This window comes from Pelecanus crispus, chromosome 9 (assembly GCF_030463565.1).
Source record: "Pelecanus crispus isolate bPelCri1 chromosome 9, bPelCri1.pri, whole genome shotgun sequence".
Classification (NCBI taxonomy): domain Eukaryota; kingdom Metazoa; phylum Chordata; class Aves; order Pelecaniformes; family Pelecanidae; genus Pelecanus; species Pelecanus crispus.
The window spans coordinates 509,556-534,969 of NC_134651.1; the positions used below are offsets into that span (position 1 = coordinate 509,556).

At 41.5% G+C, this 25,414-nt stretch overlaps 1 protein-coding gene across 2 annotated transcripts in view; it reads left to right on the forward strand.

The window, feature by feature from the left end:
• The first annotated feature begins 447 nt into the window (after positions 1-447).
• Positions 448-25,414, forward strand: part of TSC22D2 (TSC22 domain family member 2) — a 30,370-nt gene continuing 5,403 nt past the window's right edge. The window contains exons 1-2 of one of the 2 annotated variants that reach the window (XM_009486468.2): positions 448-2,477; positions 19,388-19,459. In XM_009486468.2, coding sequence (XP_009484743.2) covers positions 484-2,477; positions 19,388-19,459 — 2,066 coding nt within the window. In that variant the 5' untranslated portion in view covers positions 448-483. The remainder of the gene's footprint in view (positions 2,478-19,387; positions 19,460-25,414) is intronic. The other variant, XM_075716338.1, reaches the window with a different exon arrangement.

The following is a 25,414-nucleotide window of genomic DNA, read 5'->3' on the forward strand; positions in this document are numbered from 1 at the left end:
GGCTGGTTCCGAGCAGGATGCGCCTGGTCTCCAGGTAGAGCGCGGAGACAGGGCGCGGAGCGGGGGCGGCGGCGGGGGGGGGGGGGGAGACGGGGCCGCCTGGGCCTCGCCCGGCCGCCGCGGGGCCCCTCGCGTGGGGCGGGCCGCGGGCCTGCTTCTGCGGCCGCCGGGGCCCGCGCCGAGGCCGGCAGGAAGCCGAGGGGCGCTCGGCCGGCCCCGCCGCGCTCGGAGCGGGAGCTGCGGCGGGGAGGAGGAGGAGGAGGCCCGCGTCCCGGCCGCGGGAGGAGGGCTGCGGACGGGGAGGAAGAGGAGGAGCCCCGCCGCCCCCCGCGCGGCCCGAGAGCGGGAGCGCCGCGGCCCGCCCGCCCGCCGCAGGAAGCAGCCGGAGGATGTGCGGTAGCCCGGCCGGCACGCCGTGACAGCCCGCCCCGGCGCCGCGCTCGCCTCGCCCCGGCTGGCGGAGCCCCTCCCCGCGGAGGAAACATGTCCAAGATGCCGGCCAAGAAGAAGAGCTGCTTCCAGATCACCAGCGTGACCACGGCTCAGGTGGCCAGCAGCATCACCGAGGACACCGAGAGCCTGGACGACCCGGATGAGTCCCGCACCGAGGACGTGTCTTCTGAAATCTTTGATGTTTCCCGAGCTACCGACTATGGCCCCGAGGATGTCTGCGAGCGGAGCTCCTCCGAAGAGACTCTCAACAATGTGGGCGAGGCCGAAACTCCTGGCAGCGTCTCTCCCAACCTCCTTTTGGACGGGCAGCTGGCTGTGGCTGCTGGCGGGGTGGCTGCAGCTCCGCCAGCTGTGGCCCCCAATGGGGGGGCTGTGCCCAAGAGCTCCGCCGTGCCCCTGCCAGCTGCTGCCCCTGGTACTGCCGTGGCAGGCGGCGGCAGCGCTCAGACCGCCTTGCCCTCCACAGGGCCTTCGGCGTCTGCCGCTCCTGGGACAATGTCTCAGACGGTGGCTGCTGCGTGCAGCTCGCGCTTCAGGGTGATCAAGCTGGACCATGGTACAGGGGAGCCCTACAGGCGAGGACGATGGACGTGTATGGAGTATTATGACCGGGACTCAGATGGTGGTGGTGTCCTGGGCAGGACTGGAGATTGCATTCGGCACAGCAGCACCTTCGAGCAGGCCGCTCAAGAGAGGGACAGCGGCCTCGGTGCCACAGGAGGTTCCGTCGTGGTCTCGGCTGTGCCAGCGTCGGCCCATGGCCCCGATTCTATAGCTGACAGTTCCCTGACTGCTGTGTCACAGCTGCTCCAGACAGAGAAAATGAACCAGTCCTCTCTACAGCAACCTAATTTTGTCATTGGGCAACAACAGCAGCCGCAACAACCCATAGGTGGGGCCATGCCTCAAAGTACTGCTCAGCCTATGTTTTCTGGGGCTTCGGTCGCAAATCAGCAAATGATGGTGCCACAGCAATCGCAGCCACAGGTAAATACGCAGGGTGTTGCGCAGGCTGGACCCAACGGGAAAGGCATGGCACCTCCAAATGTGACGATAGGGCAGCCAAGCATTCCTGTGGCACAGCAGCAGGTGCAGCAGGCAAACGTACCGGTGACTCAGCCTCAGCAATTTGCTTATTCTCAGTCCCAGATTCCACCAGTGCATCTACTGCCGACGCAGCCTTCTGGTCAGACCGAATACATGCAGCACATGACAATTATGCAGTCTCAAGGAGCTATTCAGCAGGCTACTGCAGGCTCTGTTCCAAGTACTGTGGCTTCCAGCCTTCCTGTGGGGCAGGTGACCGGCCAAAGTGCCTCACCTGTGGGAGCGCCAGTGATGGGGGTGTCAGCACAGCCTGGCGAAGCAGTCGGACAGGGATCGGGATTAATGCAGAGTGGCCAGACACAAGCTAGTCAGACTGCCGTTCCTCAGCCGGGAGGTGTGGTGCAGCAAGGCATTGGACATACAGGGGTTGTGCAACAGAAATCTGTGACTCAGCATCAAATGGGTGGAAGCAGTCAAGTGTCCGGAATGCCTGGTGCTCCCCATGCTGTGGTCTCTGGAGTTCAGAACGTGCCTGCGGTTGTGCCCGGTACAAGTGTGCCTAGTGTGTCTACCACCACTTCTGTTACTATGCCAAATGTCCCTGTTACGCTGGTCCAGTCCCAGCTGACTAGCCACACTTCTGCCAGCAGAAGTACCAGCGTCGTCCAGCCGCAGCACGTCGGACACTCGTTAATGCAAGGCACGCCTAATGTACCTGCAAGTCTGCCACAGTCAAACCTCGGACAGTTTCAGACTCAAGCTCAATCCGTAGTAGGCCAGATTGATGATACTAGAAGAAAATCGGAACCCCTACCTCAGCCACCACTTTCTCTTATAGCTGAAAATAAACCTCTTGTGAAGCCTCCCATTCCAGACACTCTAGCAAATCCTCTTCAGTTACCTGCAAGTACTCCTATGAACAGTCTTGCCAGCTCTGTGTTTGGCATATCTATTCCTGTTGATGGTGATGAAGACAGGTATGAATTATTTTATAACGCCATAAAAATACCTTTTCTTAAGGGGGAAAAAAAACAACTGTCAAGTTATTGTCAAGTGGTTTTTGTAAGTTTGTATTTTCAGAAAGTTTTACTGAGAACTGAAATTTACCTGGGCTCCTTTTTTTAGAGTACAAAGCATAGCAAAGTGTTTAGGCAAGTAGTGATCTGTGCTTGTTCTTCTCAGGCTGTGAGTGTGATTATTTTTCTCTCAAAACAGGACCGAAAGTAGCTCGAAAGCTGCTTAATGCACAAATAACGTGACCTCTTCCAAATCAAAGACTGAAAGCTGTCCTTCTGTGCCTAGTTGCTCAGTATGCAAGGAAGTGTGTTCTCTCCTTTCCCCGAGTGTATCGTAGAACACTGGAAAGGCAGCCAGGTTATAATGGGTTTATCAACACCACTATATTGCAGTGTTGTTGAAGATAGAAGTGTAGTGCTATCTCAGGGCCATCAGGTGAGGTGTCTTGGAAAACTTAAAGGCTTACAACACAGATTCTCGATTTCTTTTTCTTTTTTTTTTTCCCCTGCTGTTGAATTTGCACTTTATAGTATCAGTTAGTAAGAAAAATACTTGCATCTGGATATGAATTCGTATGCCCTAACCTAGTGAAAGCTCTACAGATAATGGTCTTTTGTGTTGAATAAAAAGGACACCACTTACTTGAGCACAGATGCAGACACAGTGGAAAGTACTACCTTACAATGAGTTTTCTTTATAGGAAAGTAATTTGGAACTCCTAGTTGTTAACAGCGGTGTGTAGTATGAGCAGACTCATCAAAGGACCTGAGAGAGGAAGCATGTATGTGACTTTCACTCCCATAGACTTGTCAAACTACTCTGAAGGGTAGCATGATGGATAGAACTGTTCTTATTGGACTTCTTGGAGAGAAGACTTTCAGGGAGAGCACTGTTTGAGCATTGAATTAATGTCATCAATGTTTACTGTTGGGATTACCGCAAATTGGAGGAGTAAAGTGCATGTGGGTTATATGTATTTGTATTTTTGAAAATAGGAGTAACACCATTATAGGAAAGTCTGATGTGCTCAATTATCCTGTAAGCCGTCCCTCTCCCTGGGAGAACACCAGACTTGAAGGTTACACAGTTGGTGTTGCTTGGAGCGCCTTTTAGTAAAGCTGCTGTGGTTAGGGTGTAGTGGATGGAGAAGGTACCTCTAAGACAAACTTGTGTTTGGAGAGTTAAATCTGCAGTAACGCAGGCCTTGTGCTCACTGGAGCTTTGGCTAATGCTGCGTTTGAGATAGTAACTCTGCTAATGCCTTTATGCAAGCAAAAGCCGTGTTGTAGAGAGTTGTGCTAATTCTGATTAAAGCGGTAAAGGACTTAAAAGTTAAACAGTTAAAATTTTCCAGCAGTTGTGCCTACCTTAAGAGGATTGCTGACCCAGCTGACAAACTCTTCTTTGTGCAAATAAGGTTAGATTTCAAGCTGGTAGGGTTTTTTTTCATAGCTCAGTATATTATCAGAAGATGACTTGTCTTGTGTTTAATCATTCTGATCATTAAGGACTCAGAAAGAAAGGAATGTATTTTGCATGCATTTTGCATAGCTTCTGAGACTTAATATTTGTATAAATAGTAGTTGCAGACATGATTATCTGTGACGAATCATTTTATATAATGGCAAGGAAAAATTTGTCCTACTTATTCAAACCTGTAGGCTGCTAACTTTTTGCGGCACACTAGTGAGACAGTTCTTGGTGCTCTTACCCTGAACAGTGATTTTTTTTTTTTAAGTTATTTCCATACTTTTGTCATTGAACTTGAGCCACCTTGCAGCATTGCTTCACACGTTGTTCATTTCTAAAGAAACTTTTTCAGTAACTTGGCTATGAGAACTGTGAGTAAGAACTAGGAAGAGACTCTCAATGCAGAGCGATCTTTTCTATGTGCCACGTTATGATGTTCAGTAGAGAAACTGACTTGTGGTTATCTGAAAAGAAATGCGTACTTCTCAGTTGTCTGCTTCTGTGCTGGGTGATAAAACCTTGTCATTTGCTGAAGTGGTACACCAAGCAAGGAGCTATATGGTGTGTGAGAGTCTCTCCCGGCTTGGAATAGCTTTCTTTAGTAGTGATACTGATAAGCAAGAAGAGCTTACTTTAAACAGGCCTAGACTTCATACAAAGTAGGAGATACAGAGCTAGTAGAGCTAAGTTTATTCCTTGCTCCCCTGAAACAGTATTCTGACTTCCACTGGTTTCAGACGGAGAAAGGAGAAAATAAAAACCTAGCAGCTTAAAGCTGTTTTACTACTCTGGTTTTATTTGCTTTACTCACTGAGAAGGCTTTATTATAAAACTGTCTACTGATTGGCTGCTGTTCTCTTCTTGCTCCTGCTTCTTTTTGTCTTTCCAGCTATTTAAATTATGCCACTACTCCCATGGGCTTATGCTTTATCTACTGAAATCAGTGGTGAAATAGTTAATGAAGACCTTCAAGTATCATTAATAGGCTGAGGGTTGACACTCTGATAAAACTAATGGGTGCAAAGGGAGTTCACACATCATGAGTCACTGTTTCAGGCTGCCTGCAGGTTCAGGAAGTTAATGCTTGGTTTTGTTTAGAGAGTTTACTTTGTGATCGTAAGAGCTAGAAATTTGTGGAAAGCCTTTTTCTCTTATCTTAACACTAATGCATAATGTACCCAGGAAGCAGGGGGTGTCAGTGTGTTGGCAGGTATCTACCTTTCTTCTGACACCTTCAATTATATTTAAATATTTGTACCTACTTGAAACTTGTGTAGATCATTCTCTTACAGTCATCTTCTAAACTAGTGATTCATCAAGGAATACTGTATAGCTCTAAATATCCTGGATTTATTTAGGAAGTCATTCACCATTCTGAATATGAAGAGGAAATGCTTTAAGGGGAGTTCTTTGAAAACAGAATGTGAGAAATACAGTAAGTACAAGACGGAGAGGTCTGATATAAAAAGCTGGTCAGTTCCCATCTTTGTGCAAAAAGTTCTTTGTGCTATTCCTGTCTTATGGCCTGCTGTTTGAAACAAAACTATGTCTAATAGTTAGAGGTGGAGGTGTAAGGTTATATAGCCTGATATATAGATAGATAATATAGAACTATGTATCTATAGGTGTAGAACTGATTTTTTTGCAAGACATTGCCTGAAAACCTTTAATTTCCTGTTCTGATAGTCCAGTACATTTTTACAGTAGTCTAGGCAAAACTCTGCTTTCTTGCATTGATCTGATGAATAATGAAGAGTCAGTTAATCAAGAAATCTTATCTGGGGGAGAAGAGAGGTTGGGTAGGTGGTCCAAAAGAATTTAAAAAAAAAAAAAAAAAAGCTTATGGCATGTCACAACTTTCCTTTAAAAAGCAAAGCTTTTTTTTTTTTCCCCAGTTGATGTGTCTAAATTGCTAAGCTCTTACAAAGAGAAATATGTTCTGTGGAAGTTACGAAAGATCTACAGCATAACGTAGTGTTACTTTCTTTTCCTCTCTAAATGTGGCTGCAGGTAGAATAAACTGCAGCAGTATTCAAGGATGGAGGAAATAGTACTCTCATTGAGGCAGATGTGAATACTGCAATCCACTCTGAATTTGGAGTCTGACAAATTCTATAAAAACACAAGTAGACCTGAATCTCCAAATTGCCCTGACTCCTCATTTACTGGACTTCAGCAGCAGTACTAATTATTTTGGATGAAGGGCAGTCAGAGTACCTGAGAGGATTTTGGGATCGGTGTATACCAGTTGCTCCACTCACCTTTATGCCCACACATACACAGATTTGTAGTTGACAAGCATAATATTCCAGCTGGCTTAATAACTTTATTTTGGCTCTTGGGGGAAAAGAAATATGTTGCCTCTGTTAAAAGAATGTGACTGAGAAAGCTTGTTCAAACCTCCTACATGTTTGGCAGACTTTTGGGGCAAAATATTACTAGGCATGTTGGAAAAGGAGCAGAGTATAGATCATTTTCCAGAGATAGCTGACCAGCTTGAACTGTGCAGGCTGTATTCCAGGAACGCTAATGAATGGCTGCAATTGTGAACTGTCCACTACAGCAGCTAAACTGTTGAAAACCTGATTGTGCAGACCTCTTCACAGCATGTATCTCTCTGCTCAGCTAAATCACATATTTGTATAGTGTACTAACTGTTGATAAAACTGAGCTCTTGAGACCACATTCATAATATAAGGACAAAACTGGGCATGGGCATTAATGTGACTTTGATAAGGGTTTCCTTATGTATTGCCCTAGATGCGTGTTTTATTGTACTCCTAAAGAAAAAAGAAGGTATTCTGCAAATATGTACCAGTAAGCAATACCTGGATTGCATTATTATTGAACACTGTCCCTTTCTTCACTTTGCTGGTAAACTTACTAGAGATTTGAGCTCTACTGCAGCTGCAGGCTTGAATGTTTTCATCTCTTCTCCTGAAGGGTTGTATTTACGAGTGTTTGTAGAAGCAGGTGAGAATGAAACATGGCCAGACATGCTCCAGTCATGAGTGCCTTCAGTTTGACAGCCAGAACTACAGCGTTTGAAAAACAGTTGCGGTAGGACTTCTGAGGTGAACACTAGAGTTGGTAGTTGGTAACCATCAAATGATGGTTAATGCAAACAAAACTCTAGCTAGTTGTGTTCACTTTTTGCTGTACTTTCTATAACAAAATTATGTAAGGTAACTCCAGCACCACGCCAGTTTCTAGATTAAGGAAAAGCTATGCTGCCATGCATTCAGTTTTTGAGTGTTACAAGATACCTAAGCAGAAAAATATGGTTGCTCATTTGACAGTGCTGTTTCCCAGTTTAAACATTCAAATGCCTTCATTAAGGTGGAGTCAATATATTCTTAAATTATGAGCTGTAAGTGTTTCAGATGAGATAGTTATTAAAAGGAGGAAAGGGGGAAAATACTTGAAAAAATTTCACGAAGTGAAACAGTTCAATTTGTTTTAAAGACTGTAGTGTACCAGCTCTGACATAAATGGTTCTCTGTACCTCGTACTCCTCAGTATTCTGCTCAGCTGCTGTGGGTTAATTTTTTTCTGCTCCACTATAGAAGAGTGCAAGTGTTCCATAGTCAGCTTATTTCTGAATGCTGTCTTGTATGGTAGAAATAACAGCGTATGTTTCATGGAAGCTTTTTCAAACTTCTTGTTAAAAGCTGAATATTCAAGTATTAAGATTTTTTTGAGCTGGCAGGACTACCAAACTGCTATCAAACTACTGAAGAGCTGAAATTTCTCTCAGGCTGTGCATTTTTACAGGTGGTGCTGATAATATTTTATGATGACTTCAGGTGACACTATAGTAAAAAGGAATTGTTCCCTGTTACTGTATTGGGTATTTGAATATCGGCTTGTTGCATGTTGAGGCTACATATTAATTTTTGAGTTTTAAAGCTGGTGATTAGCAGCTTCTGTTGCTCATGGAAAATGCAAACCTTGTTTGTACTTTCTGTGTGTCGGCAAAGATTCTATAAGAAACTTCTGTGAGACTCCTGCTAAAGTACAACTGTTCTAGTTCTGGTAGATAAATCTAGATTGTCAGCCACAGGTGTCTGCTTTTATTCCTATATTTGACAAAGTGTAAAGATAGAAGTATTTATAGTAACTGGTAAAGCTACTGTCTTCTGAGAAGGTTCTCTGGGCATAAAAGGTCACTTGAAGCACAGTGTAAGGTTGTATCTTCATACCTCTATCTTTAAACTTCATGCCTTATAAATACAAATGTGTACTGAGTACTAGTAAATTCTTTCATTATGGGATAATCCATTTTCACTCATGCAGGGCAGGTGAGTTAGCCACATGAAGGACAGCTGGATGCTTGTCTTAATTTTTTTGTCATGCAAAAGAAAATTATTCCAAGAGAATTTTTGTTAGGTATCTGTTCTCCCTTTGAAGCTAGGAGTAATGCATTTGTATCATGACAGCTTGCCTGAATGCTTTTAACAGTGCAGAGAGAAGGTGGAAATATTAATTGGTACCGTAGAGAGGTGTCAGCTGTCTATCACAGGGGCAACTGGCATGTTTGTCTAGTACTCATTAAAGATTGCACACTGAAATAGGGATCTATGTCAATAGCAGAAACCAGTCACAGAATCAGACTGGTTGAAGTTGGAAGGGCCCTCTGGAGGTCATCGTCTCCAGCCCCCTGCTCAAGCCGGGTCACCCAGAGCCGGTTGCTCCGGACCGTGCCCAGATGGCTTTTGGATATCTCCAAGGATGGAGACTCCACCACCTCCCTGGGCAGCCTGTGCCAGTGCTCGCTCACCCTCACAGTGGCAAAGTGTTTCCTGATGTTCAGAGGGAGCCTCCTGTGTGTCAGCTTGTGCCCATTGCCTCTGGTCCTGTCCCTGGGCACCGCTGGGAAGAGCCTGGCTCCATCTTCTTTATGCCCTCCCTGCAGGTACATTGATAAGATCCCCCTGAGCCTTCTGATCCGCAGGCTGAGCAGTGCCAGCTCTCTCAGCCTTTCCTCATAGCAGAGATGCTTTCTTGTCCCTTCTTCATCCTTGTGGCCCTTTGTTGGATGCTCTCCAGCATGTCCGTGTCTCTCTGTACTGGGGAGCCCAGCACTGGACACAGTCCTCCAGGTGTGGCCTCACCAGTGCTGAGCAGAGGGAAGGATCTCCTCCCTCGACCTGCTGGCAACGCTTTGCCCAACGCAGCCCAGGGCACCATTCGCCTTCTTTGCAGCAAGGGCACAGACTCTGGGAGGGGATGAGCGTGGTATGTGTGTGAGGTGGCAATGGAGAAGTGTAGAATGGATAAGAAATGAGATACTGGTTTCAGTGAAGTATCTGAAGATTTTTCTATCTGTCCAGAGCAAGTTTAACTTGTGTGGTTTATTGGATGATGGGGTGATCAAAAATGAGTGTTAAAAAACTCCCACTTGCTTCTCTGTCAAATTATTTCAGATATTTTTGTAGGTATGCCTGGGAATGTCTCCTGTGTAGAACACTGTTTGGTGGGTGCAAGGACCATAAATACCTTGACCAACCCTGCAAATGCCTTGTTAAAAACTGTTTCTTTAAGCATGCTGACAGTGCTTTAGTTATAACTTCAGCTGAGTGCAGATTGGTGTGAAATTTCATGAGTTGTGAAGAGCTTGTAAATGGTGTGGAAAGGCAGACAAATACATTTATAATAAATGTAATAAACCATGCCATATATAGTCTAGGTTCTCATATCTTCTTTTTTTAAAAAGCTAATTATTTAGTATCAAATGTTTGCTAATAGATGCTTTCTTGACCGATGTCACATAAGTAAGGACAGGTGGGATTTGGATGAGTGAATCTGTTTTCTCCACTTGCTTTTTTCCCCACAGATACTGAAATATTGTCAAAAAAACAGGAACCACTTGTATTTATAGATAACTGAAACATATGAAACTGCTGTATTGCAACTTAGTGGTGGGGGATGGGGGGGAATCTCATTTTTGGGCTGTTTTCTTTGAAGATGAAGACTCAAGCCAGCTGTTCCACTATGCAGGACCACTTTCACCAATAATCACAAGCAGCTTTCCCTTTCATCAATAGGTTTGAGGAAATTTAGCTTTGTGGGCAGAGCAGGCAGTAGGAGCCTAATCCTCTGCAATAACATGTTCATACATATTAATAAATGCCTTTTTCTTTACCAGCCAAGTTGTGTAAAAGTCAATATTTTTAAGAGTTTTGACATCTCTTCCAGATTTTTGTACGTATAATGCAATAGTAGCAAATGTGAATCTTTTTAATTCAGAAATACAGAATTTATGTTGTTTTTTTACTCCATCCTTTCATCCAGTGTATTAGGGTCTGCTTTTTAAATGCATTCCAAGCTTGCTCTCTTGAATGGGATAATTTGCAAAAGAATAATATGGCATAGTGATGTTAACTGGCAAATTACAATAGATGCTGAAGGACTCTGTCCCGTGTGAGGTGAAGTTCAAGATGTTTGCTGAGACCCCATAAGTTATTTTCAGGAAGTCTTCCCCCCCAGCTTGTCTCAATTCATCCAGACATGGATAATATTGATAGGCCTTTCTGTGGCTTTTCTTGAAAGCCTCTTAATAGTGGCAAGAATCCCTGGGTGGGTCAATCAAAGACTTTCTGCCTTGCCATTGACTTTATCAACTCCTAATCTGTACTTGTTTCTCTTTGAAGAAGTGATTACTGTGGGTTTTTTTTTTCTTGAAGCTAAGCTGTGCATCATGTGAACTACATTGTCTTGTATCCTCCCTACGAGAACTGAAGGTTAACTTTACCCAGTGAGAAGACAAGTCAGTACGAGAAATCTTACACTTGTTATGTGTTTTGATTTGAGAACAGAATCACTCAGATTAGTCCTTACGCAGTCTGTAAGATTACGTAATTAAAATTCAGCCTGACTGACAACCATGATCGCCTTCACGACACAGCCTTGCTGTATTAGCACGCAGTGTTTTAATAAGCATATTCGTGATGATGCTGCCTGCAGGGAGGAAGAGCACGAGAGCGTTGGTTACCTGGCTGGAACAGAAATACTGGTTGGGAGTGAACTAAAAGTGCACCAAGTCTGGCTTTGGAAAGTGAGAAGACAGGATATAGAGGGTGGAAAAGATCATTAGCAAGTCCTCAACGGCCTTAAAGCTGTTACGATTACAGGATTGTCTACTATACAGCACTCCTGAGGTTTGGGGACCAGTTTCTGGGACCCAAGAGAGTTGGACCCTAGAGTTTTGAGTTGCAGCTGTTGAAATCAGAAAGAAGAAATTCAGAAGATGAGAACTGGCATTGTTCTTTCCACGATTAGTATCAAATAGTCATATCAGAATTTACTATTTGAACTTTTCAGCAAAGCTCCTTCGGAAATACGGAATGATTATTCGGTAATCTAACAGAGATAGTGATTGCTGTTATTCAGTCATGTCTTAAGGCACTGTTTTACTGATCCAAGGCTCTGTGAACAGGAAACATGATGTCCTACTGGCCTCATTAATTTTTGCCAGTATATGTAAACTTTAAGTCTGTCTTTATAGAAACTTGGACTCATTCTTTCAAAGAATGTAATAAAATCAAGGGAAATGTCTCATTTTTGTGTTCCCATGCTCTACTGATACAGTGTCTACCAGAGACTTGAGAGGCAGAAACTACAAAGTGATGTTAATCAGAAAAGGCTTTGAATTACTAGTAGCAAAACTTGGTAGACTTAAGTGAACAACTAGGCTCAGCTCCACCTGAAACATCTAGGCTGGTAAGCTTTTGTAAAGCAAATTTTTATGAAACACCTGTGCTAAAGAATGTTTTGTACTAGCTGTTCTCTGGAGTATATAATAGAAGAAACTATCTTGATTTTACAGCTAGGAACTTTGTATTTGCAAAAGAGTTGTTGGTACTAAATTATTGTAACCTGTTAAATGAGTTTGAATTTAATATTGTGTCAAAATGCTTCTTGGTGCGTTTAGAGCAGATTTTCATAGTCAATAGTCAAATCCTTTGGGGGAAAAAAAAAAGAAAACTTGCTGCTATTTTATCAGATAATAATGAAGTGTAGAAGTGAAGCTAGATCACCTTTTGCCTCACAAATCAGTATAACCTCGGGTCTGTCAGTTTGGTAAAGATATGAAATGGTATAGTGCATCTGCTCTGATTTGGTACGAGACTGTTAGAGGCTTTGAGTATGTTTTAAAATGCAGTGGTGAGTCAAATATAAAAGAGTTTTCTGCAACTCTTCAGTGCTGGGACAGGAGAAGAAATTGTTGGCCTCTCCTGTGTAACTGAGGAGAATGGTGATTGTCCTCAGGTGAGGGTGTGTGGTGATACCCGTGGCTGCTCTTTGTTCAGGGTGGGATGGAGCATTTGAGAAGCTTCTAACTGTTGCTCACTAAATATTCAGATTGTTCCCTACATCCCTCTGGTCTGACCATTATTAATGTTGTTCTAATGTGCTCTGTCCAAGCTGTATTCTCATTACCAGTTTTTGTAAAACTGGTTTTCTTCTTTTCCCTAGCATTCATAGGGACTGAAGAAAGTTACTGGTTTAGGGAGCCAAGACCCCAGAGCAGGGGAAGGCTGATGCCAGTGTCTCAACAGAGCAAGCAAGTGATCAGTGAAATGCCTCTGCTGGACTTTCTTACCCTGCGCACTTGAGACGGTCGTCTGTCATTCACTTCTCCTTAGAGACTTCTAGGCAGTGCAGAAGATTATTTTCCAAAATCCTCTTTTGAGAGCAAGGCAAAGAAAGTATGGGCTGAGTTCTGATCATTGCTATGGAAAGGAGGATGCAACTCTGGTAGCAAAGTCTAGTTCTTTCTCTTCTGATACTTGAAATCCAAACATCAGGAGTCTGAGGTGCAGCTAGTTGAAATAGAGCTGCTGATGGCAGACTTCCCTGTCTTATTCCAGGTGATGTTGCTGCTTTAGTTCTCTCAGCAAAGTTAACTGAAGGTGATTTTCATCGTTTCTGGAAGTGGTGGGAGGGAGTGTGTATTTTGAAAGCAGCTGAAACTGAGTGCTGGTGCTGCTGGCACTGTCTTGCTAATGATTGTGTAGTACATCTGGGTCTTCTTTCATCTCCTTCCTCTTGAATTCAGTTACAAAACTGCTGTTAAGCATGTCATAGTTTGGTGATTTTTAGCACTTGAATTTGTGTATCTCGATTTTTTCCAGTGGAGATCGGATCCATGCAGTATGCTTTCTCTGCACTGTTACGGTATTTTCATTTAGAAGTAGCCTGTGCACCCCTTTAAAGTCCATCATGGTGGTTGAGAGCCGCTGTCCCAAAAACTGTCATGTAGGCTGCTAATTGAGGCAGCCTTTCCTGTCAGCTGTAGCTAAAATGCACCTAAAACTGAAAGTAATAGCATCCAACTCTTGCTGGTTTTTCAGGGTATGTATTTCAAGTGTAATGGCTTTAAGGAACTACATGAACAGACTATGTAATTAAAACCAAAACTTAAGAGCTTTAATCTTGAGATTTTTTTTTCCCTTAATTCCACACTGACTTCCCCACATTTAGTCTTTGTCAATTCTTTCCTGCAAAGCTTTGTATTCCAGTTACTCTGTTTTGTAGGTGGAGTCTTATGAAATAAAGCTGATCCAAAGTTGCAGTCGCTTTAAGTAGAAGGCGATATAAATAAAAAAGTGAAATGTCTTTTAAAAGAAGAGGGATGGAGGAGGAATTCTGTTACTAGTGTAAACATAATCTCAAAATGCCATAAACTTTACTGGGAGTTTCCTGATAAGCTGTGATCAAGTGATTGCAAAAACCCTGATTCAGATCCTAAATAAACCATGCCAAGTGTTTTAATTTGGAGACCAACTGTGATCAGTCTTCATTGCAGGTCATAGCTAGTAACCTAGTTAAACACAGCCTTTAATTGGTGATCAGTAAGACATATAACTAAAAACTAACTTGGGTTTGAAATGCTTCTGGGTAATAATACATCCAATCTTTTAGAAACTTTAGAAACTAAGGAGGGATTAATTTGTTGTCCTTTAGTGCACATCAGATTGGGCAGTTGATGGCTCTACCATCCTTTTTTTTTTTCTATGCCCTGATTTCTTATTGATCACCATAGTAAAAACACATCTGTATATGCTGATAGTTCTCTTAAGTTCTCTTAAGTAAGCTCAGACTGTGTGCTTACCATCAGGTCTCTTGATTGTTAATTATGACATTGTATAAAGGCTAAATACTTCTATTTGCCGATTTCATCTTTAGGCTATTTTTGAGTCACTTTCTCAAAGTGTTTAGTTCACCTTTGGTGCCATAGGAGTAATGTAGATATACAAAGTAAGATACTAGCATCTTTTCTTTGATAAATGTGGCTGAAGAACACAGTTTTATTTACAGGCATATTGTCAGGCTCCTATAGCTTTCTGTGCAAAGGACAGGAAACTAGAAGCTTGCTGTTGAATTCCTAGTCCTATTGATGCATCACTGTATGATTAATGACCTTTTAAGACTAGGAACACAAGAGTAATGGATGTTTTACTGATAGTTTATAATCTTAAACTCAGTGCTTCAGTATGAGCTTTGTCTGCAACTAAGAAAAATTTTGTTTTAGAATGGTCATTGCTCACTTTCCGCCAAAAAAAGACATGAACTTTGCAGTTGAACGGAAAGGCAGTTTGATTTCGAAGTATAAACTAGCTTCTTTCTTTCCTATTTCATAGTTAATTTGGTTCCTATAGGAGTTAATCCTATTGAAAGGCAGAACTTCTGCTTTAAAGTTCTTGCTAGTGATGTCCTGAATTCTCAAAGAATTGTGAAAGGTGGGCCTATGGGCTGATCTGGAGACTGAAGGGCCTGAAATCTTTTGGAGCATTAACAGCTTGATCTCTTCTAGAACAACAAGTGTGGGAATCCCACCACTTCTGTAAGAATCCTTTTCTGTTCCTTGCTGTTTGTGTGGAAAACAATTCTGATGTAGTTTAGACTTTCTTTCCTGTAATTAAACCCCATAATGTTTGTGCTGTGCTTATACGTAACAGATATGTGAACAAGTTTTCTTCTGCTTTGCGGATACTTAAACTATGCGAAGCCTGTAACTGTCTCTCTCATCTCTTTTAAATGCTTAATTTTCCTACTTAGTGATTCTGATTATTGGAAGAAAAATTGCAATATGACATGTCTTCTTACTGAAGTCTTATCTGGACTTCAGTAGGCTTATATCCTTCTGGAGAGTCAGTATCCAAAACTGGCCATAAAATCTAAGGGCTCAGAAAGGCCGAAGGAAACAACTTCAGTTACTATGCATACATCCTGTGTAAGAGTATTGCAAGTTTGACACCTTGGCAAGACTTTTCTTTTTTAACTTCTGTTTAGATCCTCTCTTGTGGAATTGCAATCAGCTACTCATTCCATGTTTTGTACTTGTGCAGCTGATTATTGCTACCAGAGCATATACTTCATGCTTATCCTTATTGAATTGCATCCTTTTTATTTCAGACCATTGCTCCAATTGGGCAAGATCTTCCTGAATTCTATTCCTGCTGTCCAGAGTGCTTGCAGATCATCTGCAGGTATAAAGATAGTCTGTACTCCACTGTCCAAGTCATGGATTAAAGTATCCTATAACACACTCGGAGGAGACCCCTGGAGAGCTCTGTTTGATGCATCCTTCCACTGAACCGTTGGAGAGCCACGTGTACAGAGTAGTTACCAATGGTGGACCCGCTTTGTATAAGCCGTGTTCTTACTTACAAAAATGTCATGCAAGGTGGCATTAAAAGCACTACTAATTTTATAACGTGACCATATCTTCTGTGTTTTTTCTATATGAGGCCTGTTAATTTTTCTCAGAAGGAATTTTTGTCTGACGTAAGCTTCTGAAAAGGCCATCCATGTTGGCTTGCTGCTGTCTAGGTAATAATAAATAGGTGGTTCTGCTTTGCTTTGGTTTTCCTCTGAGGCATTGAGCACAGGTTATCTGACCCGCTGTTTTCATGTTCTTCAAAGGCAGGTGCTTCGGCCTTTTTAATCTTCTGGATCATTCCTGTTCTCAAAGTTAATGAGAATAGTAGTCAGTGATAGAGAGAGAGAACTGTCTGAGGAGGTCTAGTGTGCATTTTTATATTTTTCCACCTTGGGGGGGGTGTGTGTGTCTGTGGAAGTGTGGTATTCTTCACGTGTTCCTCCTCTTGTTGCCCTTAATGGCTGGTGTTGGTCAGTAGTTTGAAGATTGAAACAGCTTCAGCTATGTCATGGACAATGATGTTACTATTCCTCCTGCAAAGGTAGCAGCTGGAAGAAAGGCATCTGTTTAGCAGCCTCTGTATGCCAGGCTGATACCCAGCACTTCCAAAGCCAGTATCGTTATTTAAACTAGAAGTCATTTATTTGTATACTTGAAAATTTGCTAACTTTCATGGGCATGGTTTCTAGTGAAGCGGAGCTCTCTAGAATACAGTTTGTGTTTGGCATATGCTTGTCCCAATTAATGGCAGAGGGAGGATACTCTTTAGAATATGAGGTGAGACTTTGGATGTGGTCTGGACTGCCCCTTTAAAGGGACAACTTGAAGTTTCAAGTATTCGTAGAACTGAGTAGATTCTCATCCTTTAAATTTAGATCAAATTTCTGTTGCATGAAAACTGTTGTTAGAAACTGTAGCATTGGAGTGTGTTGTGAATATTGATGTTTGTGAGCTTTTAAAGGAAATAAATACAGTATGTGTCATAGGACTTCTTTATAGAGATACAGAGGCATATTCTACCAAGCGAGATACAGTTTGAATGTTTAAACATGCTAAGCTAGTTGTCTGTCATAGTCTCTGGGACTGGAGTCGAGCTTCTCAATCCTTGGGAATACCAGTTCTCCTCTTTGACCAGAGATGGAGGACGAGAAGTGCCTGGTGTGCCTGCTGTGGAGAGGAGGTGGGCTCTCCTCTGGTTCAGTGTCAGGGCTGGCTCTTGCTCTGCTGGGTCAGCCTGCCAACAACTGGGACTGAGTCTCGACCCCTTGGACCTGGCCGTCTGCCGGGGAGGGGACCTGAGGAATCTGCTTTTCTGGTCCAGGCTGTCCCGACATTCAGCTGAGGCAGTGTCAGAAGGAATTCTGGTGTTTCGGCTGTGACACAGCAGCAGCAGGCTAGATTATGCTACTTCTGTAAGCTGTTTTCTCAATCCTTTCTGCAAACTGAAAGGAGTTTCTGGCAATTGTCTAACTTTTTACTGTTTGATGTGGTTAAAAATAGGTGCCTCAACAGTGTGAAACTCCATCGTATTAGTTCAGACCTGCACATGAGGCGTCATTCATCTTACCTCTGCGGATTTGCTTTTCCTGTTTAGCCCCTTCCCCGCCCCTATTTTATCTTGCTAAAATATAGCTACGGAGTAGAAAATGTTCTCTTAATTGTCTGAAGTAATGCAAAAGCAATTTCAACAGCAGAGGGTACAAATGAGAATTTAACAAGAAACTTTTTTCATACCTTTCCAGATACTTGCTTAAGAATAGTACTAGAATATATAGCATATAGAGTATCAGTATAAAAATAGACTGTATGAAATACATGCTGTGTGGTTATAAACCACAACTTTTTACACCTAACAATAGCAACAGGGTTTTATATGCTGCAAGTAAATTTATCTTGGAAGTTAAATGACTTTCTATTTACAGTCACTTTCTGAGGAAGAGACTTTTTACATACTCCTCACAGACAACTGAATTAGAAAGAAGAGCTTGGGCCTCATCCTTCCGTTCAACAAAGGAGTGCTCTCTTGATCTGCAGATGCCAATTGCTTTCCATATGCCAAGTCCCTGTGTCACTCAAATGTCCTTCAGCTATTGTGTTGCTCTTCCTATAGTTAGTTGTATTTAGTTGTCACTCCTGTGCAATACTGCTTATGAAAACATAAGTAGTATCAATGTAAGAGTGTGATGTTTACCAGCTTGATCAAGCAACTTCTGTAGCAGGTTTTAAGCTGAATTCCAGAATCACATGGAAATTTTTTTTTAAGGGCAGAGTGGTGAAGGTGGGAGGAGGAGTGACAAACTCTCCAAGCAAGTGATTCCTGATCATTGCTGATGCACAAATATCGTTACCCTTGCAAGGTTTTTGGTATATACCTGCCATGGGAATCAAATTACTTCAGATAGTGTTTTGTTATGGTGCTGCTTCTGTGATTTTTTTGTTTGTTTGTTTTGTTCTAGGATTTCAACTATACAGTGATTGTACCTAAATGGAAATAATTAAATAACTTGAAGATGGTTGTTTTAAGAAGTATTCTTGCCATAAACTTAGAAAAGGGATGGGCACCTGTGCTTTTAATGTTGGTATAAACTTAATTCCTCTTAAAGACAGTTTTATAATTAGTTCTAATACTAGCTTTTTCTGAAGATTTTTCAGCTAAGCTGTTGCATTCTTCTCTAGGGCTGGTATAGCTATACCAACATAAGGATGAACTGCAGTATTGATAAAAGGATTTTCTAAGCTTAAGTATAAGGCTCTGATAGAGCCCCTAGCATTAGAGAATTCTGACTTTGTGTTTCATCCAGTATCTTGTAAACAACAAGTGTTCAGATGAGACTTTGGAGAACTAAGATCTTCAAATTACACTCTTGGTATAGTTGCTATCTATGGGGTAAATGCGCGCTGAAGAAGGAGGGTCAGGCTGTCCCAGGGGTTTGGCAGTGGTGACAGGATTTGTGCCGTAGTGTCTGGCCTTCAGCAAGGTTACTGGAGCCTGTGCTGAAGGCTTGAGAGCCAGGGTGGTGGCTAAAGCGCTCCCATTTACCGCTTGGCAAAGCGCCTCCAAACAGCAGCTGCCCTCTTGCACGTCAGGGAGGGCAGGCACAGGCACGACTGACAACTGCTTACAAAGTTGGCAGTATTTTAGATCTTACTTTCGAATTCAAACTCGATCTGGTTTTCATTCTAACTTAATCTGTCGTAGTTTGAATAAGGCATATTTAGCTCTGACTTCCAGGTCCCCTTGGAGAACTTGTGCCCTTTGAATATAAAGCAGGGTGCGAAGTAGAATAGAAATACTGGGTAGGGTACTGTTTGCAGAGACATTTTGTGAAATATGAACAGTGTGAAAGGTATCTTTTGAATTTACATATGTATAGCATTAGAGTGGTATACAGCTTACCTATGCAAGATTGTCAGCATGACATGAGATGTTTCATTAATGGTTTTACAGTTGTCTTTTTGCAGTAGCAACTTGAAATAGCATGAAAATCCGGAGGATCGAGGATTACTTTTTCTTTTTGAATCAGTATGTCATTAATGGAAACCCATAGAAACTGTAAGGCCTTTTCAGTCATTGAACTATTCTTTAGGCATTCTGTGAAGTCTGTAAACTTTTGGACATAAATTTAACCTGTCTGGATAGCTAATTTACTTTGTAATGCAGGTTGAATAAGAGTTAGTATTTTTATTACGTACCCATTTTCAATATGTCTGTTTGATTCTTGGATCTCATAGGAATCCGTCAACCGCATTCTACCAAGCGTTCCATTTCAACAAGTTACGCGAGTCAAAGACCTTCTGGGATAGGTATGAATGCTTAAGTATGCAATGCATACGTGCTGAGGTATGCATGAACAGCTTCGCTCTATGCAAGTTTCTCGTCATTTTTGTTTGCACAGAACTGCTGCTTGTGTTTAGAACTTTATATTGGACTTCTGCAGCCTGAAGGTGTGAAAGCAGTCATGGAAGTGAAGTCTTCGTACTGAAACTTAAAACTAAATAAATCTAAAATATATTACATGACTTTTTTTCCTTCCTCCTTCCATTATGCATGTATCGTACATAATATGTAAGCTGAAAGAGTTTAATGCTACTCAGCTACTAGCTGACCTGCACTAAAATATTTACAGCTTCCTTTTCCAAAAAAAGGAAACTTTTTGGCATTGTGGCTATCGAGTCCTGTATCAGAAAACAAGTTTTGAAAATATTATATTTAAACACAATTTTGGCAAAGTTAAAATCTTTTGGTCTCAAAACCAGGAAAGGAAACTTTCTGGCTTGCTTTCATTCTGCTGAAGTAAAGCTAGACGGGGAATAAACATGAACTGTGTGACAAGATACAAGGACAAAGTAACCTACTAAGTTAGCATTGAACTCATGGCGAGAAACTGTAATGAAGTGCAACAAAGTCGTATCTCTTACAGATATGACTTGTCAGAGATGTATTACTAATTCATCAGTAGCTGCAAACTGTTTCTTTCCTGCACTTTAATGATTTTGAAGGGTTTTTTTTGTCAGCATTAAGTTGAAGTCCTAGTGATTATGTGACTTCATGCCTTGTGATGCTCTGGCTTGTCACAGTACTTCTGCTTAGCAAGCTCTGTAGAAGCTATTGAAGTATTGATAACGATAATAATCATTGTACTGGCTGTATTTGACTTGAGAGGCTTTTCACCTTGCAAAGTTTAACTGAATCCTTTAAGGTTTGCTTGGCAACAATTTGTATACTGTACAACACTGATGGTTAAAAGTAATGATAATGCATCCTGCTCTGTTTTTTGCTGAAGTGCTAGCATTAGGCTAAGTTTCAAAAGCACATCTTCCTTTTCTAGCAGAAGCTTGTACAAATTTGCATTTTTGCTTTAAGCTCTGGATGGTGCCACTTTCCTGCATTTATGGGACAGAGTTGGTATTTAGGTTCCAAGGACTTCATTATTTAACTAAAATAAACTTTAGGGCCTTGAATACAAATTTGGTGGTTAGACCAAAAGCTCACTTTAAGGTCTAGCCTTCATCTCTTTCTCTATTTTCATGTCTCTTAACTTGAAATAATTCTTAAGATGCAGAAGCTGATTCAAAAACCCTACAATCAAGTAACTAATGATTAAGATTGTGGCTTCACAAATCTGAGGTTTATGTACAACGTCTGAAGCAAGTACTGGAAGCATGGGATATAGAAAAACACTAAATTCGGGTAGAAGAACGTAAATGGCTTCCTTCAAAAATAGTCTTGCATCTTTGCTGTTGAACACTTTGTGGTAAAAACAAGTATTTGTAAAAACATAGAAGCAAATTCATCAGGATTGATGCAAGTTTTAAACTTACAATCTGTTCAAATTCCAAAGTCTTTGACAGGGGTTTAGCAGGTTTTGCATTTGTAACTCAGTTACTAGATTTTCTTAAGATCATGTTACATAGTTTTGCTTTACCAGACAACTGAAACTGAGAAGCTTTCAACAATAAACTTCCGATGAAAACCTAACGGAGGGAACTGCAAGGGCAAAGCCAGTTCTGGGGAGCGCTTCGCAGGGTAGGGGTATGGTGGAGCTCAGCTGTGTGGCTCCACCAGCAGCGTGCGTCCTGACGGTGCCCTGGCAGCTCCGCTTTGTGTGGGTAGCACGGCCTCTGATGTGGGTGGGGTCTCTTGTCAGACGCGAGTAGTTTGATAAGTACGTGGTTTGGGGCTTTTTTTGTGATCTCTGGTTTGTGGAAGAGAAATCTCTGCTGTGAAAATGACAAGCTCATCTGATTTCCTCAGGATCCCTCTGCTTCCCCATCCCGAAATGTGGGGTTAACACACTGCAAAACTTAAGGATCTGAAGCCTGCTGCCAGTAGACTCTTTAATTACATTTTGCAGCTCCTTCATAGTTTGTGAACCTCAGGGGCTTGAGTTGGGAGACTTTAGTGTAAATGTAGTAGATAATCTTCCTGTGTAATCTGAGTATTTTTTTCTAACAAATATGGATTATTCTCCTATGAGCAGCCATCTCTTGGGACCATTTGAAGTCAGCAAAGCTAACCACGTGCTATTGCAGTAGACAGTAAAAGATTGCTAAATTGCTTCAGTAAAATAGAGACCTGTTTATTTTCCACTAAGGCACCATGGCAGGGAAGAAGTGCTGGTAACATTCAAACCATTAAATATTAGTGAAATGCTGGTGTCAACCTTTGCGGGAAGCCTGCAAATGTTTTTCTGCATAGTGTTCGCAGAGGTGTTGCTAAGGGCACAAGTCTCGTGGGGAGTCTGGGCGATGGCTCTTCTGTACCTGGATTGCCTTTGTGTGGTAATAGAGCCAGAGGAGCTTCAGATGCGTTTGCCTAAAACATAGCCATTGTTGGTATACTTGAATTTAAAGCAATAGGACTTATGTTTCCATTGCATTTTTGTGTGAAGCATTAAACCTTCACAATATAAATTAACTCATGTGGATTTTACCCCTACGTTAGCACCCAGATAAACATACTCTAAGTGTTGCTGATAAACATCTTTCTTCTTATGTAAACGTGACGAATTAGACAGCATCTCTTCATGTGGTGGATTTTGCCAAACTTCCATTTCCCTATTCTGTGCCTTTCTGTTAAATGAGATGCTCCTCCTAGAGACAGGAGAAAGTCAAGAGTTACACATCTCCCACTTCTTGATTGTAGCTTTATCTAGAGGTTCTTTTAGGGGTGAAACTTCTCTGATTTGAAATTCAAAGTTTCAAACTTCATGTGAAATTTAAAAAGAGTCTTAAGATAAGGCTGGCACTTCATGTAATGCACTGATCCAGTCAGTGTTGTGGTTAACGTGTTTCTTCTTGATGCTTACTTCTCGTGGAAATGATGGGCAATGTGACTGTCTTCACGCATAGGGAAGATTGATTGGTTCTTTAGTGTAACTCAAACTTAACAAAACTGTGAAGGAGCCACATTTTTCTTTAATGTAAACAAAAAACCCAACAACCCCAAACAAACAACAAATCCAAACCAATTCAACTCAAACATCATCTTGGTTTTCCCCAGAAGTATTCTGTCTTTTATAGAGCTCATGCATTGCATCTAAGATGAATTATGATGTTGTGTTGAATAATTATCTTCAGAGTTTTATGTAAAACTGAAGAAAACGTAACTGTCCTATGGAAACAAATAATTCTGTTTGATGGAGGAGCTGACTAATGTGGGGCTTAGAGTTGCAGGGAAAGCTGGGCACCTGCAGGTAATCCTGAGGCTGTGAATTCACTGCCTCAAACTTTCTCACATTTTCACAAAGGCCTTGACAAAGGAAAAATGATGAAAATCTGAAATACTTGCATAGGTACTCTTTCAAGGCTGCATAATTGATTGCATTGGGAAGCTATCATTATAAGATCTCATAATTGGATGGAGGCTAATTAAACATGCCTTAACTGATTCAAGAACAGACAAGGCTTCTCTGGACAGACTAAATAGCTCCACTAGTGGTAAGACGTGAAGAGTGGCTGGTTAAGTGACTACAGTAGCTCATAAATGAGTAAACCAGTGAGGGGGAAAGAATAAATTAACACACTGTTTTAGTTTGTAGTTCACTTGCGAGCAAAACAAATCTGGGAGCACTTCAAGGTACCTTACTGTTCCTTCCAGAAAGGTTGCTTGGTAATTTGATTTAAAGCAGTAACAACGAAAGAGCTGTGGGAGATCAGTTGGTTCAGGGATGACTGAGACTGCAGTGTATAACATCGTTCCGCTTCAGGTTAAAGCAAAGTAGATCTAGTGCTGTAAAGGAAGAGTTGCCTTGCAGAGGCTGTTGGACAAGACTCTTGCTAGCATCGGTGTGCCCTTTTGTAGTCCGTTCTGCAGGCAATCTTTTCCACTCTTGTAGGATTAGCAGCGTTGAGTGATAGGTTTTATGCATCTAAAAGCATGAGGTGAATAGTAACTCTTGATGATAAAATTTAAAAGAAATATCAAGAGCAAGAAAACTAATGCATTCTGGCAGTCTTTTGGGGGATGACTTGCTGCTGTGAAATTCCTTGGGAAAGTAGTATGCAGATAATTGGTAATACAGCTAAATACAGAATATTTTTTTTTGTTACTGACTAAAAAACCTGAAGCTTCAAAATTAGTTTACATCATCCAGTCAGTAGGATTTGCAGTCTCTTAAATGTGAAATGCTATTACCTAGTCTAGTACTTGACAGTGCCAAAGTGGGGCTGTTTATAACTCTCATTCCTAATGCATCCCATGTTGGTGTAAAATACACACATTACTGAGGACTGTGGAATCTCTAAAGATGAACCACTATGTTCTTTTTTTTTTTAAGCATACGGAGTGAATTAAGCTGCAAATGCCTTTATTTTGAAGTTTGATTCCTAGTCTTTCTACCTAGATTTCAAAGTGAATTTTGAAGTTGAGAACATGCCTCTTAGAAGGATGATAGTTATACCTAAAGACATGAATGGTGAAAACACCAAGCTGAGTACAGTGGCGTGTGTTGATTTCACCATTGAAACAGATCTTGGTGCCTGTGAATGTAAGGTGATGTTGAAGGCTAAATTTTCCTCCAGCCATTAACAAGTTAACATTAAGACATTAACCTTTTCTGCTGTCTTCTGATCCACTCATCCCCAATTTTTCCATTAGTCATTTATTTTACTCACTTTCCCATTCTGTGAACAGTGTTGTTCAAGTTTTGGAATAGTCTGCAGTAAGTAAGCTTTCTTGAACTGCAAAATTATGCTTTACAAAGAACACTTGATTGCTGAAAATACAGATATTGTATAGTGAAGTTGCACACTGGTATGTGTGGTGCTAACAAGGCTACCAAATGCTTTTTTTAACAATATTATAGCTTGTTGATGATACTGAAACATCTTTCCAATGATATCTTACCATACTCTTGGGAACCATGTCTCCATAGGAAAAGTTTTTGCAGCAATAAAGCCAGAGTTATACCGAGGCTTTTAAGAATGCAATGCATTATGGAAAGTGTGATTGCTGTATATTGTGTAACATGCCTTAGAAATCAGACTTGCACTTAGACTTACCAGTTCGTTTCCCATTTTCTTACTCTGTACGTGATCATCCAAGACACTTCTCTCACTTTGTTTGCAAGACATTTGAAACAAAAAAAAATTACAGTGCTATTCTTGAGTTGTAGGCATAGAGGAGAAACATACCTAAAACACAACATAAAGACTTCCGAAGTGCAAACTGTAAATATTTGATAAAACACTTTGTTCCAAATGCTGCATACCTGATTGTGAGCTACAGCTAAGCAGTGTTATTAGCAGTCAAAATCTAGTTTTCCCTTGGTCTTTCAAAGTAAAATACGAAACACTTACATTTAAGCCACTAGGATTTTTTTAAACAGTCAAAATGAGAATTTCTCGGACTAAATAGGGTTTTGCCTGTCTGGTATGTAAGGTAGAAAAATGTTGAGTTTGTCATCCATCTCTGGAAATGGCAAACTGTACTTGGTAACCTTTGTCATTGTTGCCGACTATAAATCTTGCCTTGTACTTGATGGGCTTCAGAGCAATCTTGGTATACCAACACAACCTCTTTTTGGTCAGAGCCTTCATTTACGTAACCTTGACTTGGAGGTCCAAGTCAAACTGAATTGTTCTCTCAAATTACAGCATGTATGTATGGTAGCTAGTTGGCTGCAAAAGCTTAGTTGGGGGGGGCGGGGGGAAGTTTGTAGTTACAAAAAAAAAAAGATACTGTATGCCTAATGCATCCCTTTCAACAGCCCTACGTTACTTCATGTGGATTTTTGTCTACGTATTACAGCTTTGACA